The sequence below is a fragment of the Pantherophis guttatus genome, chromosome 7, assembly GCF_059756535.1.
Source record: "Pantherophis guttatus breed Tessera chromosome 7, ASM5975653v1, whole genome shotgun sequence".
NCBI classification, from domain to species: Eukaryota; Metazoa; Chordata; class Lepidosauria; order Squamata; family Colubridae; genus Pantherophis; species Pantherophis guttatus.
The window spans coordinates 60,547,788-60,567,779 of NC_142069.1; the positions used below are offsets into that span (position 1 = coordinate 60,547,788).

Genomic DNA, 19,992 nt, shown 5'->3' on the forward strand with positions numbered 1-19,992 from the left:
CACCTGATAATTTCACACAAATCAAGCAGCTTCCTGATTCAGAGCAAGACAAATGGTATGATGCAATGCAGGTTGAAATGGACAGTCTAAAGAAACTTAAAGTGTTTACACCTGCAAAACCTCCAGCAAACAAAAAGGTCATTGGCGCTCGATGGGTCTACAGAATCAAAAAGAAGCCAAATGGTGAGTCATTGTACAAGGCCAGACTTGTAGCTCAGGATTTCACTCAACGTTATCCTCAGGACTACACAAATACTTATTCACCAACAGTCTGAACTGAGAGTGTAAAAATTGCTTTAGCAACTGCAATATTCTTGGTTTAGAAGTTTTCCAGTTCGATGTTGACACAGTTTATCTACATGCAGACCTAGATGAAGAGATCTACGTGAAAGGTCCTCCAGGATTCCGACAGCAAGAAGGGGATACCTGGTTTCTAAACAAAAGTCTTTATGGTCTCATCAGTCTGGTTTAATGTGGTATTTATGTCTTATTGACAAACTAAATTCAATGGGCTTTATTAAGTCCGAAACTGATGAGTGTGTGTTTACAAAAAGATCTAACAATGCATTTGAGATAGTTCTTGTTTATGTTGATGATATTGTTTATATTGATTCAAATAAGCAAATGAGTGAAATTTTTGCCAAAGCTTTGCAGAGATACTTCACATTGAAATCATTAGGTCATATTAGCACTTATTTAGGTGTTCAGATTGAAAAAACACAGAAGGGGTTTAGTCTTTCACAAGAGGATAAAATTGAACAAATTTTGCATCATTGCAACATGAAGGATGCTAACACAACAAAGACACCCATGCAAACAGATTTTCACAACTTGACACAAGAAGAAAGTCCTGAGTTCGAGGATCAAACACTTTATCGTTCAGTCATTGGGTCACTGTTATACATTAGTAGTTGGACCAAACCAGACTTTGCACTTAGTGTTAATCTCTTGTCTCGACACATAGGTAAGGCCAAACAGTTTCATTGGACATGTGTTAAGAAATTATTGAGATACCTAAAATACACTAAACACATGAAATTATTGTTAGAACCAACACATACTGATTATGCAGAATTATGTTGTTATGCAGATTCTGATTGGGCAAGTGATAAGAAATCACGCAAAAGTACTTCAGGTTATATGATGTTCTTAAATGGATGTCCTGTTTATTGGCAAGTACGTAAACAGAATTTTGTTTCTTGTTCATCTACTGAAGCTGAATATGCTTGTGTTTCAGATGCATGTAATTCTCTAACTTGGTTTGATGCTTTAATCACAGATATCTGGACACACCTGATCCGACCGATCACCGTGATGAATGAATGAATCGGTGGTTTATATTTCTGAATCACATTTCACAGGTTCTAGGTCCAGACACTTTGACATCCGTTATCAAAACATAAAACATTTAGTGAAAAAAGGTTTTGTTAAAATGCAGTATGTATCTACACATGATCAAATTGCAGATATGCTCAACAAACCACTTCCAGCAGCTCAACACAAGTATCTGCGTAAGAAGATGTGCCTTATTTGATGATGTACCTGATATTCGCTCAACTGGCAAAAGAAGGGGATTGTCACTGCGTTTTTTTATTTACCAGCTGAGCTCATTATTTCTGGACTATCAGACTTTCCATAGCTTGCCAAGAATCCTTATCAGTAAGCTAAACTGTGCATGTCCACCCACATTCCTTCACACACTTTCCTTTGTTCTCTTGCCAAGAAAGGTCCAGCTGAGAAATAGCCGGCATGAACTTTTTCAAAAATGTAACTAATTAGATCAGTTAGATGTTTTATTTTCTTTATAACAAATACATGAGTTTTCTTAGAAGAAATATCTTCAGGTCTTGTTTTCTTAAAGTATGCTTGCAAGGAAAAGCCTCGATCCACTCCTCTTAATCAAGGTGCGATTATCCCAAAGCAGAATGGGATTAATCAGCGCCCTGACACCCACTGTCATATGTAGAATCATCCTCACTTTAGAGACTTCTTAAAAATACCAGGCACTTGTCATGTTTACATCCAGGAACTGTTTCTGCTTAAATATAACACATAGATGGTTACTACAGCTGTCAACAACTATTGCCCCCACTGCTTATATAAAATTACCATCAATACATATAGTACAAAAGACTATTTAGAGTCATTTACCTCCATTGTCCTCTGCACCTCTTCATCGATTGAGACCGGGGTGAAATCTAAAATTTGTTACTACCAGTTCTGTGGGCATGGCTTGGTGGGGGGGGTGTGTAATGTGGGCATGTCCAATTTTTTTTTTAACTTTTAAAACCATTTTTTCTAAAACCTCTTCCGCTAAGAGGTTCAAAAGGCTCTGACGATCCAAGCTGAGTTCCCTGATCGGCAGGGGCTTTTTTAAAAGTTGATCTGCCAATCAACTCAGCTGGAATCGTCAGAGCATTTAAAAGAAAAAAAACCTTTTTTTCTTTTAAATGCTCTGATGATTCCAGCTGAGTTCCCTGAAAGCCTCTGCCAATCAGGGAACTCAGCTGGGATCGTCAGAGCATTTAAAAGAAAAAAACCTTTTTTTTTCTTTTAAATGCCTTTGACGAGCCACGTGATCATCAGAGGCTTTTTTTTTTACTTTTAAAAGCATTTTTTCGGCTGAAGTTGTAGAAAAAATGCTTTTAAAAGTAAAAAAAAACCTCTGATGATTGTGTGGCTCAGTTGGGCATGGGGGGGTGGGCAAGGATTTTTGCTACCGGTTCTCCAAACCACCCGCCTCCATCGCTACTGGATCGGGCAATCCGGTCCGAACCAAGAGCATTTCACCCCTGGTTGAGAGGTTTGTTATTAAAGAGGCACTGTGGTTATGGCTATAACCTGGAACAGAACCTGGAAAATGTATTCATTCATTACCTATCATGGTAATAACCATATCAACACGTATTTAACCTTTTGAATATATAACAAGGGGTTTACTTACTCAGTCCTGTTCCTTGGATAGGCAATAAAGAACATCTCTTAGTCATTTCCCAACCTGACAGGTAAGATCTGAAGAGATCATCCACCTCTTCACGTTCTATGGCATCCCGTATGTTACAGCACAATAGAGGACATCCAAACAAAATAGGCCTGAAGTAATGTAAGTCTTCATCAAACATTGTACAACGTATTTTGTGGCATTTGTTCAAAATAGGCCTTGACTCGGGCCATGATGTAGAAGGGTCTGCAAACTTTTTATTATTTCCGTCACAGGGACCCATGTTATTATTAAATGCTGGCTACGCTTTAAGCAGATGAATTGTCAACCGACTGCAGAGACCACCTTTTTTATCAACCCCGTGAAAAGCAGGTCATGCCTGGGACATGTCCGAACATGCCTAAGCACGCCTGTCGCACGTGCAATCATGAGTGTCGCATGCCTGCTCTCTAATATATACAGCGCATGCCCACACGCTAATCCCCTGGTACATGTCCCAACAAGTCCTGTGCCCTACTGTCATAATAATACAGTACAGTACTTCTGGGGACTAGGATCACTACTTCCTGTAAAAGGGGTGCAGGTTTATGATGCCACAGGCCTCCGAGGGAGGGGGCCGGAAGTGATGTCACAAAATGGGCAGAGCTAACAGCTCCTAAAAACAGTATGTACTCTTAGTACTCATGTACTCTCTTTATGTCCCCTTTCCCCCTAAGTCTCCTGAGAAACAACAGGTAACAGTGCAAAAACAATGCTGATGCATGCAAAATCTTTATAGTTTTTCAATCTTTTGTACAAAATTATTCTGCTAACATTCCTACTCGAAATCAATGATGAAGTGTCATACATGTGGAATGAGGGGACACTTGCAAAGAATTACCTAGTTAGAGCAAGTCTACCTTGTCAAATATCGGGAAACGAAAGAGGAATTTGCGAAGACTCTTGGCGTTGCACTAGTGTCAGGGAGGACGAGCGAGCAACCTCTTAAATTGGTGGAGAAGAAGTTGGCCTTTCCGGCGGACAGGAGTGATGGCGCCCGCCTAGATTGAAGCAAAGAGTGGAAAGCAATTTCAAGTGACGGGCAAAAAGATCCCCTACAATTAAAGGCGGTAAGCAGGAGATGTGCGACTGAAGTGGAGGAGGGAAATTGGAATTATGACAGCGGCGGTATAAAGGAGAAAGGAAAGTGAATGAAATAATACAGCGCAGAAGAGAAGGGACTCATAGAATGACTAAGCAAATATAAGAGACGGAGAAGGAGTGCTTGAAGAAGACGAAGGTAGTTGTACTTGAGCAGAAGGAACAGGTGGTGGAATTTGTGAGCATAGAAGCTTTGTTTGGACTCTGGATTTATAATGATTTAAACTTAAAAAGACTTGAAAATTGAACGCAGAGATTGAAATACTGGAACTCGAGCGGAAGGAATAAGTTGTGGAATTTGTGAGCATAGAAGATTTGCTTGGACTTTGGATTTATAAAGGTTTAAACTTAAAAAGACTTGAAAATTGAATGCAGTGATTGAAAGACCGGGACTACTAAAATTGATACAGATGGACATAGACCACGATTTAATCTAAGAGGGAAATGAATACTATTCTTGAAAAAGAAAAAAAAAGTTAATACTTAAAAGCTAATTTGTTTAATATTTATAGAATTAGAATTATATATAAGCAATAATCTATTTATAAATGTAAATTATATTGTGAAATTATAAGTGGTGATAAAAGAAAGATAAGGAATTACTGTTAGAGTGACTGATTAGAACAGTGATGGCTAATCTTTTTGCCATTGCATGCCAGGAGGGGGTGGGGTGGAGGAGGTTCACACGTGCGCATACTCACACCCATAATTCTATGTGCCCTGCCCTGCGCATGCATGCGCAACCCCCCTCCCCCCTGCTCCTAGCACACGATGGCCGGTAGACCCGTTTTCCCTTCTCACCTGGCTCCAGATCCTCTCTGTGCATCTGGGGAGGGTGAAAACAGCTTTCCCCACTCCCTCGGAGGCCCTCCGGAGGTCTGAAATGGCCCATTTCCCAACTCCCAGTGGGACACAGGAAGTGACTTTTTTGTTGTCCCCAGCCTCCAGAGACTCCTAGAGAGGCATAGAAAAGGCTGTTTTCACCCTCCCCAGATGCACAGAGAGGATCTGGAGCCAGGTGAGAAAGAAAAACGAGCCCCCCCCACCCCCCAGGCCCTCCGAAGGCAGGAAACAGCCTGTTTGCCTACTTCTGGTGGGCCCAGAAGGCCCAAAAATCAGCTGGCCAGCACCGCATGCACGCCAGAGCTGAGCTGGCATGCCCACTGATATGGCTACACGTGCCACCTGTGGCACACATGCCATGGGTTCGCCATCACGGGATTAGAATTTTGATATGAAATAGTGAATGAGCTGATTATACTCTTGAGATAGATAAATTGAGTGATTGAATAGATTGGTAATCAGAAAATTAAGAAAACTAAAAACTGTGATTGATGAAATAAGTATAAGTAAATTGATTTGTATTGTGAATAGAAATTAACTGACTAAGTGGGGTAATTGGGAAATAATAGAAATAAGTCATGTGGGGAATTAGTAGTTGTGTGGGGGAAAAGGAAAATATTAAGAAATAATCTAAAACTTTATGTTAAGGTGGGAAAGTTTTACACAAATATTGAAAATGTCTACAACATCCACTATAACAAAAACAGGGAAAAAACCTATAACAAACACGACAGTAATGACTGCTTCCCTACTACAACAAAAAACAATAGATAGCATGGTAGGAAAAGAAAAAGAAAAATTGGAAATGTCATCAAATGTAATACAGAATATGTTTCAAACGATTCAGGAATCACTACTCAAAACACAGGAAAATATAGCGGAAAATCAGGAAGAAATGAGAACTTTCCATGCAGTGATTAGAAATGAAATAGGAGAAATTAAGGAGGACATTAAGACCATGAATGATAAAATTGGGGGTATTCAACAATCCATAGAGAATGAACAGAGAATTGGGAAAGCAGAAACGAAAATAGATCATGTAGAATTAAAAGTAGAAGCAATGGAACAAAAAACTTTACAACTAAATAAAGAAATGTCAGATTCATTAGCCATGCTCGAAATGGAAAAGGCTTCATATTTTTTGCGCTTTCAAAACATACCAGAGGAAAAAGATGAGGATCTAGAAGGAAAAATGGTGGAGATCTCAGGAATGACTCAAAAAGACCAAAAGGAAATAAAAGGACAACTGGAGGAAACATATCGTGTACAGAGAAATTATATAAGGAGGCACAGATTGGCGAGAGAAGTCCACATTAAATTTTCAAAAAGATCTACTCAGGAGGAAGTCTACAGGAAATCCAGAGAAGAAACAGTGACTTATAACGATAAGGAAATCATAATTTTAAAACAGATACCCCGAAGAATATGGCAAGAATACCAGTTTTTAACATCATTACTGATCAAGTATAAAATAATGTACAGATGGTTGCCAATAGAGGGGATCTTAATTATGTGGGAAGATAAAAAATATAAAATAGACACTCTAGAAAAGGCAAGGGAATTTCATAGCACACATTTTAGGCTGGAAGAAGAGCAGGAAAGTAAGGAAGAAATTGATAGTAGAAGTCAAGAAGAAGAGCAAACAGAAACGAACCGAGAAAAAGAAATAAGAAAGAGGCAAGAAAAAGAAAAAGAAAAGAAGGTGCAAAGACAAAGTCACAGATGAAAACAAGACACACAAAAAAACAGATATAATAGGCAATGGATGAACCAATTAAACTCTTTTCGGTAAATATTAATGGATTAAATGCTCCAAAGAAAAGAAATCAAACATTTACAAAACTATGAAAACTAGAAGCAGATGTGATATGCCTGCAAGAAGTACATATCCAAAAAGAGCATCAGAAAATTCTAGAAAACCCCAAACTAGGAAGACTATACACATCCCTGTCCCGAAAAAAGAAAAAAGGAGTAGCGATTTACATAAAAGAAAAAATACAATCTAAATTAGTCTGTGCTGATGAGGAAGGTAGAGTGGTGATGGTAGAATTAGGAACAGGAAGGAAAAAAATGTTAATAGTAGTGATATATGCACCTAATCAAAAACAACAGGAATTCTTTAAGGATCTACCGTATTTTCTGGCATATAAGATGACTTTTTAACACATGAAAATCTTCTCAAAAGTCGGGGGTCGTCTTATACGCCGGGTGTCGTTCTCCTGTAACCAGGCAGACCAGCCCGAAAGGCTCTGACGAGCCTTAAATGGCTCTGACGAGCCTTAAATGGCTCTGACGAGCCTTAAATGGCTCTGGCGATCCCAGCTCTGACGATCCCAGCTGAGTTCCCTGCAACTCAGCTGGGATCACCAGAACCATGGCTCTGACGGTCCCAGCTCTGACGGTCAATCTCATCCCAGCTGAGTTCCCTGCAACTCAGCTGGGATCGCCAGAAACCATGTAAAAGGAAAAAAGTTTTTTCCCTTTTACTCTGACGATCCCAGCTCTGACGATCCCAGCTGAGTTCCCTGCAACTCAGCTGGGATGGCCAGAGCCATGTAAAAGGAAAAAAGTTTTCCCCCTCCAGCTTGCTTACCTCAGCTGCTAGTCGCAACGCTTGCCTTGCTTGCTTGCCTGAATCTATTCCATCAGCAAGCAACTCCCTGCCTGCAATCAAGCAAGCAGGGAGTTGTGGACTTCAACTCCCAGAATTCCTCAGCCAGCAAAGCAAAGCTGGCTGAGAAATTCTGGGAGTTGAAGTCTACAAGTCTTAAAGTTGCCAAGAGACCCCTGTTCTATTGGGTAAGTTTTTTTCCCCTTTGGGAGCTTTAAAAAAAATAGTCAATTGGGGTTTTTTTAGTTGTTCTTTTTTAGACCTAGCCATTTAAAGTTTAGGAAGTTTTAAATTTAGCTTTCATATAAAAATAAAAATAAAATAAAATAAAATAATATTTGTGCAGCTTTCTGAGATTTAGTGTGTTTCTATAGTGTTTCACTCTAACTACACAAACACACAAAATCTCACAAAGCTGTATGTGGAATTTTGTGTTTGTAAAGTGTGAAAGTTGGTTTTTGGGACTTTTTGTGGCTGTGTGAGGTTCCTGCTTGTTGCAGGGGCCATTTTGGGACTAGCAAAGCTGCTTTCACATTGTAGGTGAGCCAGTTGATGTTTTTTAATTTTTATTTGGTGTGCATTGGAAGAGGGGTAGTCTTATATGGCGAGTATAGCCCAAACCCTATATTTTAACAGGAAAAGTTGGGGGTCGTCTTATACGCCCAGTCGTCTTATACGCCGGAAAATACGGTACATATAAAATTAGCAGAACTAGAATATGAAGATATCTGTTTAATAGGAGATTATAATGGAATAGTAAATGTAAACAACCATTTCAAAACTGATAAAAAAAACAAAAGAAAAAGGATATACTTCCAAAAGAATTTTTTAATATGGCTGAAGAATTAAACTTAAGAGACGTATGGAGGGAAATACATGAAGGTGAGGCCCAATACACTTTTTACTCTCACCCACACAACTCGTGGTCAAGACTGGACATGGCCTGGATGACCCCAAATATCAAAACAGCTGTAGAAAAAATTGAGATAGGCATAAACCAATGGGCAGATCATCATCCATTACTCATAAACTGGAAAGGGGAAAAGAGGTTCAAGAGATGGACGATGAATCAAAGAATATGTAAAGAAAAAGAATTTAATTTGATGTTAGAAAAGGAAATAAAAATATTCTTCCAGATAAATAAAAAAGAGGAAACTTCCTTACAAAATACATGGGATACTCTAAAAGCATATATAAGGGGCCTGGTAATTGCATATACGGGGAAGAAAAATAAAGAGAAGAAACAACAATTAGACAAATTAGAGAAAGACCTAAAACAAATAGAACAAAAATTGCAGAAAGAACCCCAAGATAAAACAGTAAAAGAAGAATGGAAAATAATTAAACATCAACTGAATCTGATAAACCAAAAGGAATTAGCCCAAAAAATAAAAATGGCGAAACAAAATTATTTTGAATATGCAAACAAGACAGGCAGATGGTTAGCCTATAAATTGAAGAAAGAAAGGAATAAAAGAATGATACATCAATTGAGAGACGATAAAGGGGAAATCCAATATAAAAGAGAGGCCAAAAAAGAAATTATTAAGAAATTTTATGCAAATTTATATAAACAAGAAGTAGAAGAAGAAAAGATAAAACAATATGTAGAAAAATCTGACATGCCAAAAATTAAAGAAGATCAAAGAGAAATGCTCAATAGGCCAATAACTAAATTAGAATTAGGCGAAGTACTGAAAAAGCAAAAAAATAACAAAACACCGGGACCCAACGGGCTACGGGTGGAAATATATAAAACAATGCAAGAAATACTGGGAGAAAATATGTTGATGTTATATAATGAAGCCATGGAGAAAGCTAAAATTCCAAAGACATGGACAGAAGCGATAATCACAATCATACCAAAAGAAGATACAGATCTCCAGCAAATTCAAAATTATAGACCTATCTCATTACTGAACACCGATTACAAAATATTTGCAGCAATTCTGGCTGAAAGAATTAAATTAGTACTAAATACATATATACGTGCAGACCAAAATGGATTTCTGCCAGGACGCCAAATAAAAAACAATATGAGAATAATACTTAATACTTTAGAATATTATGAATCACATTCAGAGAAACAGGCTTTGTTGGTTTTCCTTGACGCCCAAAAGGCTTTTGATAACCAAAACTGGAAATTTATGATTAGACAATTACAAAGTATGCAAATTGGGGAAAAAATTGGAAAAATCATAGAAGAAATTTATACTAACCAAACAGCAAGGATAATTATCAATGACGACATAACAGATAAATTTAACATAACAAAAGGAGTCAGACAAGGCTGCCCGCTCTCTCTCCTTTACTGTACATACTATCATTGGAAACTCTTCTGAAAAAAATTAGAGAAGATCAAGGAATTGAAGGTTTAAAAATTAATAAAGAAGAATACAAAGTCCAGGCCTTTGCTGACGACCTAGTGTTTATAACAGAAAACCCCATGGAATCTATACCAAATTTGTTTCAAAAAATAGAAGAATTCGGAGAAGTGGCAAAAATTAAAACAAAAATTAATAAAGGCTAACATGTCTTTCATTAGTAGCAGTGGGTAGATGTTTTCCACACGTACAGTGTGGAAAACATTGTGAAATGTGTGGAAACATTCCACACAGTGTGGAAAACATTCCTCACGTACAGTGTTTTCCACACGTACAGTGCCCTCTATAGTTATGCATAGACACAGGGACCATCCTTTTTCTCCCAGAAGAGTACTGGGACAGCCATCCTGGGTCAAGCCAGCTGGATAAATCCCCGCTTTAGGTTTTTGTCTATAAAAAGATATAGTTCTCCCAATTCTCTAGAGGTCAAGTACAATTTGGGTTTGGGTAGTTTAGCCCCCAACAGGATCTTTATGAAGTAGTCCATTGGCTGGTGGGGTGAGAGTTCATCTGAACTCTTCTCACTAAATATATTCTGTAAGTTCCAGACTCTGATGGAATTTGGGGATCAGTCTTCTTCTGCTCTTGCATTGCAGCCCCCAATTCCTCTCCCAGCTTTGGGATTGCTAGGTTATTTCCTGGTTTCTTTTTAGGCTCAGCCTGCCAGATTTTGAGCAGCTCCCCCCCTCCTCAAAATTCTCATAGGGGTTCCATTTTCCTAGCCATGCTAGTTTCAGCACCAAATGTCTCTCCATGCCAGGATCACAATAAAACTCAGAACCCCTGTGTGCACCCCCATCTGCATTTCTATTGGGTCAGTGATGAATGAAGTTGGGATCCTCCCACTACAGAGTCATCTAACTGGCAGAATGCCACCAGTACTTTGAATGGTCTAAGTCTCACTAATAGTTTCTCTAGCACGGGGTTAATCAAACACCTGGTGCACATTGAGTCCAAAAGGACCACTAGGCTGACTTTACATCCAGAGGATTGGATTATCGGTTCAATGGGGATTGTCACCAGGGTGATTGGACCACTTACCGGGGGGGGGGGTCATCTTCAGAGTCAGTATCAGTCTCCCCTGGGCTTCCTGCTGGGCTAGTCAGAGTTCTCTAGCCATCCCTGGGGGATCAGGTGAGTTCTACAACCTCTACTCTTCCAGGACTGTCTCGTGGGCTTGCAGCAGTGGCTTGGCGGGATTTTTGGTAGGTCCCAGGATTGTTTTCTGGACTGGTCAGTTGCACTCAGAGCCCTTGTACCCCTCCTTCCCACACTTGAAACAAGTTGAGTGTCACTGAGGGCTCTGGGAACCCATTTGTGCTCTTGGGGTTCCCTTCTTCTCCAGGAAGATTTTTTCCACACCTTCCCTGGGTGATGCTTGTTTCAAAGAAGATCAATCTGTGCTTCCTCAGTCAAGACATACCAGCCATGAAGAGGGAGGTGGCACCTCTGGAGATTCAGGTGTTTTAGATCTCATTAGTTAGCCCATCTTTGAAACAGCTGATCAGGATGTCTTGTGGCCAATCATTAAGCCAGCAGGCCAGGTCATAGAACTCCTGGGTGTATTCAGTCATGCTACTTCAGCCCTGACTGATAGTTTTGATGTGGTCCCAGGCTTTGCAGTCAGCAAGGGGGTCTTTGAAGCATTTATGGAGTACTGCCATGACATTTCTCAGTTCCAGGGCACCGTCATTATGGACCATCCACCTTGCTGAGGCCCCTTCCAGGGTCATGGTGACACATCTCACCTTGCCACTCTCTGTAGCTATTTCGTGTAGGTGCAACCTGGGCCAGGGAGAACTCCAGTTGCTGAGGATCTCCATCAAATTTCAGCAGTGGGATCTTGCAGCTCCTTCTCATTGCTATCATGTCCTGCAGGGATCCTGCACTGGGCAACCCCTCCATCTGCTGGAACTGCAGAGGCTGCTGCTGGTTTAGATCCAGCAGATCCAGCTGCAGTGGATGCAATCACCCCATCAGTTGCTGAGGCTGAATGTGGCTGATCATTTGCCTGGGAAGCAAGGGTTTTGTGCAACTTGAGGTTTTTGAAAGCCTCCCCCCCACATAAATCCCCCCACTTCATCCATTGTCCAGTTGGCCTATCCATGCTCTCCTCCCATTCTTTCCTCCTTCTCCTTCAGTTCCATCCTCTGTTCCCAGTGGTGGCAGCTGTGGCTTCCGTGAGTAAAAGTCATCCCTGTGGACTTCTCTTCCAAATCCTCCTTCCTTCTGATGTCCAGGGACCACCTGGGTCTCAGCAGGTCACTGCATCCCTCCTCAGCTCTCATCCACTCAGAGAGATCCAGCTTGAGAAGGGGCCTGGATGAGGGCTCCTCCCAGCATTCAATTTCCTCCTGGTTGCTCTCTTGAGTCGACATTGTGTGCATGGTCCCCACGGTAAAGATGATGTCCTCTCTGGGTTGTCCACAGTTGCAGATTCTGCTTAATGTCAGACCTGCCACAATCTGATCTCCTAAGGAATAAAACTCGACTCCATTTGGTTGAAGTGAAAGGCTACTTTTACTAAGGGATGCTGATTGCAGTAAAGTCAAGCAGAATGCTTGTTTACTCATCTGCTATATTTTTTGGTACTAAGATGTCCCCAATTACCTTCTCAAATAGCATTCAACTTGTTCAATTAGCATTCAGCTTGTTTTGGAAGTGCATTCCCTCCTCCAATATTTAGATATTAACCTCTATTTTTCTTGGATACATCAACCACAAGCTCATGGGGATACATAAAGGACCTATTCAATCCTGGAATAACACTTTCACTGTGAACTACCAGTAAGACAACTGGTCTGAACTATTGCCTGTGGCTGAATTCTCATATGACAGCTTCATATTCTAAATACATGCCACATTTTCAAGCAATTTATAGCTTTCCCAATATTAACTCCTTAATTCTTCACTCCAATGCCACATATTGTCTACAGCAGGGTTGTCAAATTCGCAGCCTGCGGGCCAGATGCGTCATGTGCTGACCACACCCATGCCCAGTTTAGTGAATGGGGAAGAAGTCCTGATATGTCATGTGATGCCATTGTGATGACGCAAGTTTAACACCCCTGCTCCACAGCTACTAGCTCCTCAAAGAACATATTAATCCTGCCAAAGCTTCCTATAAGTGTATTGCTGACTATTGTCATCAGGAAGGCTTGGTGATGATAGTCTACTGGGGACTTTTCCGCCTCTATTGCGTCATCAGGGAATCGTCCGGCCGCCCTGTTTAGGGTGACCCGCGCCCTGCTCCATCCGGGAGTGCGGGAGGATCCCTTAGAAGGCAGGGCGGAGGATTTCGGACAATACCTGTATGACAAAATCGCCCAGATCCGGGGGGATTTGGACTCTGACTGGGTAGATCAGGGCAGGGTGACGAGGAATAGTCTTGAGAATGTTATCTGGGAGGAGTTTGATGCTGTGACTCCTGATGATGTGGACAGGATTTTGGGGAGACTTAGTGCGGCCACATGTTTACTGGACCCGTGTCCCTCCTGGTTGGTACTGGCTTCCCGGGAGGTTACACGAGGCTGGCTCCAGGGTGTTATCAACGCTTCGTTGAGTGAGGGTTACTTCCCCACCGCCTTGAAAGAGGCGGTGGTGAGGCCTCTCCTCAAGAAGCCGTCCCTGGATCCGGCAATATTGGCCAACTATCGTCCTGTCTCCAACCTTCGCTTTATGGTGAAGGTTGTTGAGAGTGTGGTCGCACGACAGTTTCCGCAATTCCTGGAGGAAACATCTTATCTAGATCCGTTCCAGTCGGGTTTCAGGTCTGGGCACAGCACAGAAACGGCATTGGTCGCGTTGGTTGATGATCTCTGGAGGGCTCGGGACAGGGGTTGTTCCTCTGTTCTGGTCCTGTTAGACCTCTCAGCGGCTTTTGATACCATCGACCATGGTATCATGCTGCACCGGCTGGAAGAGTTGGGGGTGGGAGGCACCGTGTTGCGGTGGTTCTCCTCCTTTCTCTCCGACCGGTCGCAGTTTGTGTTGGCAGGGGGGCAGAGGTCGACCTCGAGGCCTCTCATTTGTGGAGTGCCGCAGGGATCGGTCCTCTCGCCCCTTCTGTTCAACATTTATGTGAAGCCGCTGGGTGAGATCATCTGTGGCTTTGGGGTGAGATACCACCAGTACGCTGATGACACCCAGCTGTACATCTCCACCCCAGGCCACCCCAACGATGCCCTTGAAGTGATGTCCCAGTGCCTGGAGGCTGTACGGGTCTGGATGGGGAGGAACAGGCTCAAGCTCAACCCTTCCAAGACTGAGTGGCTGTGGCTCCCGGCATCCCGATATAGTCAGTTGACTCCATCACTGACTATTGGGGGCGAAGTCATTGGCCCCCACAGAGAGGGCTCGCAATCTCGGAGTCCTCCTGGATATGCAGCTGTCCTTGGAGGAACATCTGACGGCTGTAACCAGGGGGACCTTTTGTCAGGTTCGCCTGATTCGCCAGTTGCGGCCCTTTCTTGATCGGGATTCCCTGTGCACAGTCACTCACGCCCTCGTCACCTCTCGCCTTGACTATTGCAACGCTCTCTACATGGGGCTCCCCTTGAGGAGCACCCGGAGGCTCCAGCTGGTCCAGAACGCAGCAGCGCGGGTAGTGACGGGAGCAGCATGGCGCTCCCATGTAACACCGCTCCTGCGCGAGCTGCACTGGCTCCCAGTTGTCTTCTGGGTGCGCTTCAAGGTGTTGGTTATCACCTTTAAAGCGCTCCATGGCATAGGGCCTAGCTATCTTCGAGACCGCCTGCTGCTACCAACGACCTCCCATCGACCCGTGCGCTCCCACAGAGAGGGCCTCCTCGGGGTGCCATCAGCCAGACAATGTAGGCTGGTGACCCCCAGGGGGAGAGCCTTCTCTGTGGGGGCACCTACCCTCTGGAATCAGCTCCCCCCAGAGATAAGGAGAATCCAAGACCTCAGTGCCTTCCGTCGCGCCCTTAAAACCCATTTATTTAAACAAGCCGGGCTGGCTTAAGATGAAATTTTTAACTGTTTTTAAATGTTTTAAACGTTTTTAATTGGTAAATGAGTTTTAATTGGGCCAAATTTATATATCTTTTAATTGTTTTTAATATTTGTTCTGCATGTTTTTTAATCTGGCTGTACACCGCCCTGAGTCCTCAGGGAGAAGGGCGGTATAGAAATCCAATATAAAATAAAATAAATAAATAAAGATTGCACATTGCTCACTAGTCACTCCTTTTCATGTGTCCCTGGAACCAGCAAAAAATCTACAATGCCAAATTTAGTGGTCCTTTCAATATATCAGTTTAGATTAATCCAATTACTTTTTTATTTGCAACATCCAACTATAATAGAAGTATATCCACTTCCCGGTATTCTGTTTTGGTCCTTGAATATCTTTCATGCTAAGGTTCTCATGCTGAGATTCCAATCTCAGCTGGGTGAGGAATTCAAAATGGAATATATTTTGGGATCTCAATGAAAAAGAGCAAATTAAAATATATGATTTGGCAGAAATGAATATAGAATCTGGAAAGCAACAGAAAATGTCCATGAATTCCATATTCTTTACCAATTCCATTTGCCATATCCACATATGTCCAAGCCTCCTAATTGGCCCTTCAGTCCTCCTATAACACTTGTTAGCAATTCAAACCCTGAAGAAAAAGGCACTTGGTCTGGTAGATGATATGTTGACTGCCAGCCAGAAACCTTCTGCAGGACAAACTTCTGAATGGGGACGGAAGGGTGGGAGAATAATAAGTGAATACATTTCTGAAATGAATATTCTTTCCTTGCCTGCCTCTGATCTCCAAATTGCAATAAGCAGTTTCCTTCCTCCCACCCAGCTTTACCAGATCCTGAAGGGATGAGTTTTGATCTGGGAATTGCATCTGATCAAGCAATTGTAGTATCAGAAACTGCCCACTTGTAGTTATTTCTCTGGAAGATATAAAGATTGATTTCTCTCTTCTCTCCATATGAAAAATGACATTTTAGGATGGGAGAAGGGAAGAGATAGTACTTTTCATCCAAGTTCCCCGGAGGGGTAGAGAAAGGAGGAGAGCTGTTCAACCTCAACAGATGCAGAGAATCTGCAGAAAAATTACAGATTCTTGCTGACTTAGTTATGTGAAAAAGAGGGAGGAAAGAAGCACTAAATTTCCTTAGCTAAAGTGGATAGAAATAATTGCTCTTGAAGTGGGAGGTGAAGTGAGAGCTCACTTGGTCAAAAACAAACAGTCTGATACCAGATCTGTTTGTTACTAAAGACAGATGCCACTTTATATAGGCAGGAGGAAAATGAAAGAATTTAAGTCTTAATTTCACTATATATTTGATACCAAATCACTGAGATTCATTTACAATAGCTATATTACTTTTGTATAATTTATTTGAAACTTTGCATAAATAAACTTTATTTATGCCTATTTATCTGAAAATTTGCTGCCTTGGGATCTATTCTTCAAAGGGTTTGTTTGTTTGCTTGCTTGCTTGCTTGCTTGTTTTTGTTGCCAAACAAGGGAAGCCTGACAGATTTCTCAGTGACAAAAGAAGTAGTCACTTTCCTCCCTCCTTCCCTCTTTCTCCTCTTTCTCTCTATCTCTGTCTGTCTCTCTCTCTCTCACACACACACACACACACACTGAAATACACAAATAAACACAAGAATGGAATAATTAATGCAAAAATAATCCCAATAGAGGCAATGAAGCCAGAAATACTGTATTGGCTATATGGCCAGGTCTACACAGCTGATCAGCACAGAGTTAATGAGTTTCATGAGATTGCATCACAAAGAAACATCTGATTGGTTTTTTACATTGACCAATTGACATTACTCCAAGAATAGCAGGACAAAGCAGATTTGCATGGCAGAACAATTTTATATGGCCCCAATGTTATTGACTACATTTTCCCAATTCCTTAATCAGTCTTAATTTGTTCTGTATAACATACAGTACAGTTCAGCAATGAAAAACCAGATAACAGTCTTGAATACTTAGAGGTAATCCAATTCCTGTTTTGTCTTTCATTCCAGATTTCTCTCTTTTGTGGTGGGGTAGGACAACAGAGAAAGAGACATTTCCTTAATAGCAGGCAATTTTTATGTAGCATGTCACTATTGGCACATGGAACAATCACTCTTCTCTCTGTATGAAGCAATAAGATCTCCAGGCATCTACCCAGATTTTGGAATCAGTTTACAATTATCTGTAAAGCACTAATATATGTTAAGCAAAATGCCTAGCTTCGGTAAGGAATATTCTTGAATGCCTACAGATCTTTATTTGCCATCATTTGGGCAAGAAATTACACAGATTTTCAGAACTTTGAGAATCAGAAAATGGCAGCAATAAGAATCAAAATAGGTAGGGCAGATGCCTCTATATATTCATTTATTTTTCATCCAAGATGAAAAATTTATATCACTTCCTATGATGCACCAGAGATTAGTGGTATGTAGGAATAGATAGGAAGTAAAAATGAACGCTTCTACTGAATGACTTGATTTGGGGAAGAATAAAAAGGGATAGTAGAAGCAAAACAAAAACAAATGTTAAAACTCCTAAAATGAAAAAAAAAAAATCCATTATTTTTTTTTCTTTAAAGAAAAGACAAGAAGAAATCTATTCCTTACAACAGTGAGCACCATTCTGAAGTGTTTGTGTTACTAGTCCCAAAGCTGACTTTTGAGATTTTCATTCTGTTGAATGGCAGTTATTGTAGATCTTGGGGCAATGGGGCTTCCTCTATATAAAAATAGCATGTATCAATCTTTCTATTTAAAAGCCCAGAATATTCTATGATAATGGTTATAGTGACACACTCTGGTTGATCTGTAGAAGAACAGTGTCTACAGAACCTCCAGTGATTATGTGGGCAGCTATGGACTTGCCTTTTGCAACCTGGTGACCTCTAAAAATATCTGGAATAGTTCATTATCAAAATCTGAAAATGGTTGGGTTTTTGGATTCTACCCCAATCTGAAAAAGGCTGTCATTTTTATTGACAGGTGAAAACACTTGTTTTACATTTGTTTTATAAAGTTACACTTGTCTTACATTTATGTAAGAGTGACTGTCATCATTTATGCAAAACATTTGCAATGCCTGATATAGACTGTAGTGTACTTATTGCCAGCATTTTCTTATAAGCCACAACTAAACCAAAAGCTTAGCCTGTCCTAGCAAATAAACCAATTTCAGCCTGCCTAAACTAATCTGTATTTATTATGCAAGGCTTTCTATGGCTAGTAAAATAAGCCATCTGCCACTATATTCCCTGCTAACCTTTAATGAAACGTCTATCAATCAAAGAAGAGCTACAAAAGTGAATGGAAGGGCGGGGGATAGGAATTAGGCGATGCTTTAAAAACACTGGGAGAATCCTTGCTGAGCAAATCTTGCCTGGTGAGCCCAGTGGAATAGCGCCTGTCTTCAAAATTAATTCAAAAAGTTCAATCAAATGCCTCAGTCCGCAAGCTCTGCGATTGTTTAGGTGGACTCAGCCGATCCTTCCCGGAGAATCAGCCCTCGGCCACCGCTGCAACCCAAAAAGGCTGGGCGTCCCTACCTTGGAAGAAGAACGCTTTGCTGCCGTTGTGCAGTCCCGGAACTTGCCGCACTCCAGCCACAGAGTCCCCCAATTGCAACTCGCTCAGCACATCAATCTGCATCGAAGGGTCCACGCCAATGCCGAAAACTGAATCCAGAAAAATAAAAGATTACAACGTAATGGGGGCAACTTTTCTCCCTCCGTCGCTTTCTTCCCCCGACCCCGATTTTCTTCTTTCTAACTACCCACGACCCGAGATCCCCTGGAGATCCCCTTGGATCAGCCGCACCCACCAGTCAGGCTACGAGACCTAGTTTCGTGCGGTCCATTGGCAAAGTTCTGGGGGTCTGATGTTGGCTCCCAACTCTCCTCCCGACCTCTTCAGTGGCGGAGACAGACCCCAATTCTCCCCATGAGAAACAAAGAGCCGGCCGGATCAAAGGCACCGCGCGGGGGTTGGGGAGGAAGGGGAATTGGTGAGGAACCCTCGGCTCCTTGCCCTTACCTGAGCTCAGGCAGAAGAGCAGGCACAAAGTGCTCGCGAATACCGGCGGGGACTCCATAGGACTAGAGAAGGAGCGGCGATCAGTCCATAGTCCTCCTCCGGAGCGGATCGCGGCGAAAAAAGCAATGCCCGAAGCCTCCCGAGCTTTCTCTCGCGGAGGCTCTTTTCTCTCAGGAAAAACTGAGGCTCCTGCAAGCGAAGGTCAACGAGATCGGAACCAGCCCCAAAGCTCGCAGCATCCTCCCGGGCGTATCAAGCCGAGAGCAGCAACAGCCCCGGCGCCGCAAAGCCCGAAGCCGGCCCTGTCCCTAAAACAGTGGGGGGAAAGAGCCGGAGAGCGCGTCGCGCATGGGGTAGTGCCGGGAGCTCCCTGTGGGAAGCGAGGCGAGTAGCGTGGGGAAGAGGCGCGCCTAGCTCGCTCTCTCCCATCAGACTTCCTCGCCAAGCCCCGCAGCCATTACCAATAGCAGCAGCAGGAGCCGCCGCTCTATCTAACAGCGCTGGCGAGGCTTCAGGCTCCTCCTCGCAGCATCAGAAGGGGCCGAGGCGGCGACAGGTTGGAAGAGGAGGCGGGTTGCGGCCGGTGATGACAGACGGGTGGGCGGTGAGAGGGAGGCACCCTAAGGCACTTCCCGCGCTCCTCGACGACAACCGGGGAATCCTTTTCCTGTTGGACCTCTTCGTGGGCTTCGTTCCCGGGTTCGCTTTTTTTGCCAAAGACGCATTCGTCCCCATTCGGTCCTCACACAGCGCGCAACCCTCTATTGATCTAAAGCTGCAAATTCCTACAGTGAGTTGGAGTGCAGTTGGAGAACAGCCCATCTTCATCCCCTTTTACCTGTAAGAACCTCGGTGCGCATCTCCATTCATTCAATTTACCATGACTAAAGAAACACATTGGGACAGGTCCCAGAATTCTCGTGTGATCTGGAAACTGTGGAGAAAAGATACAAGTGTGTGGGTGGAGCTCCGAAGAAACTGCTTGTACTCAGTGATGAAATCCAAATTTTTTTACTACCGGTTTTGTGGATGTGGC

General features: G+C 42.4%; 1 protein-coding gene across 22 annotated transcripts in view; it reads right to left on the reverse strand.

Annotated features, from left to right (window-relative positions):
• NELL2 (neural EGFL like 2) overlaps positions 1 to 19,539 on the reverse strand; it is a 382,878-nt gene extending 363,339 nt beyond the window's left edge. For 14 of the 22 annotated variants that reach the window (XM_087873276.1, XM_034404437.3, XM_087873280.1 and 11 more), the window contains exons 1-2: positions 18,957 to 19,539; positions 18,470 to 18,598 (exon numbers count right to left, since the gene is read on the reverse strand). In XM_087873276.1, the coding sequence (XP_087729402.1) occupies positions 18,470 to 18,598; positions 18,957 to 19,014 (187 nt within the window). In that variant the 5' untranslated portion in view covers positions 19,015 to 19,539. The remainder of the gene's footprint in view (positions 1 to 18,469; positions 18,599 to 18,956) is intronic. The other 8 variants (XM_087873278.1, XM_034404441.3, XM_034404443.3 and 5 more) reach the window with 1 other exon arrangement.
• Positions 19,540 to 19,992: the final 453 nt, after the last annotated feature.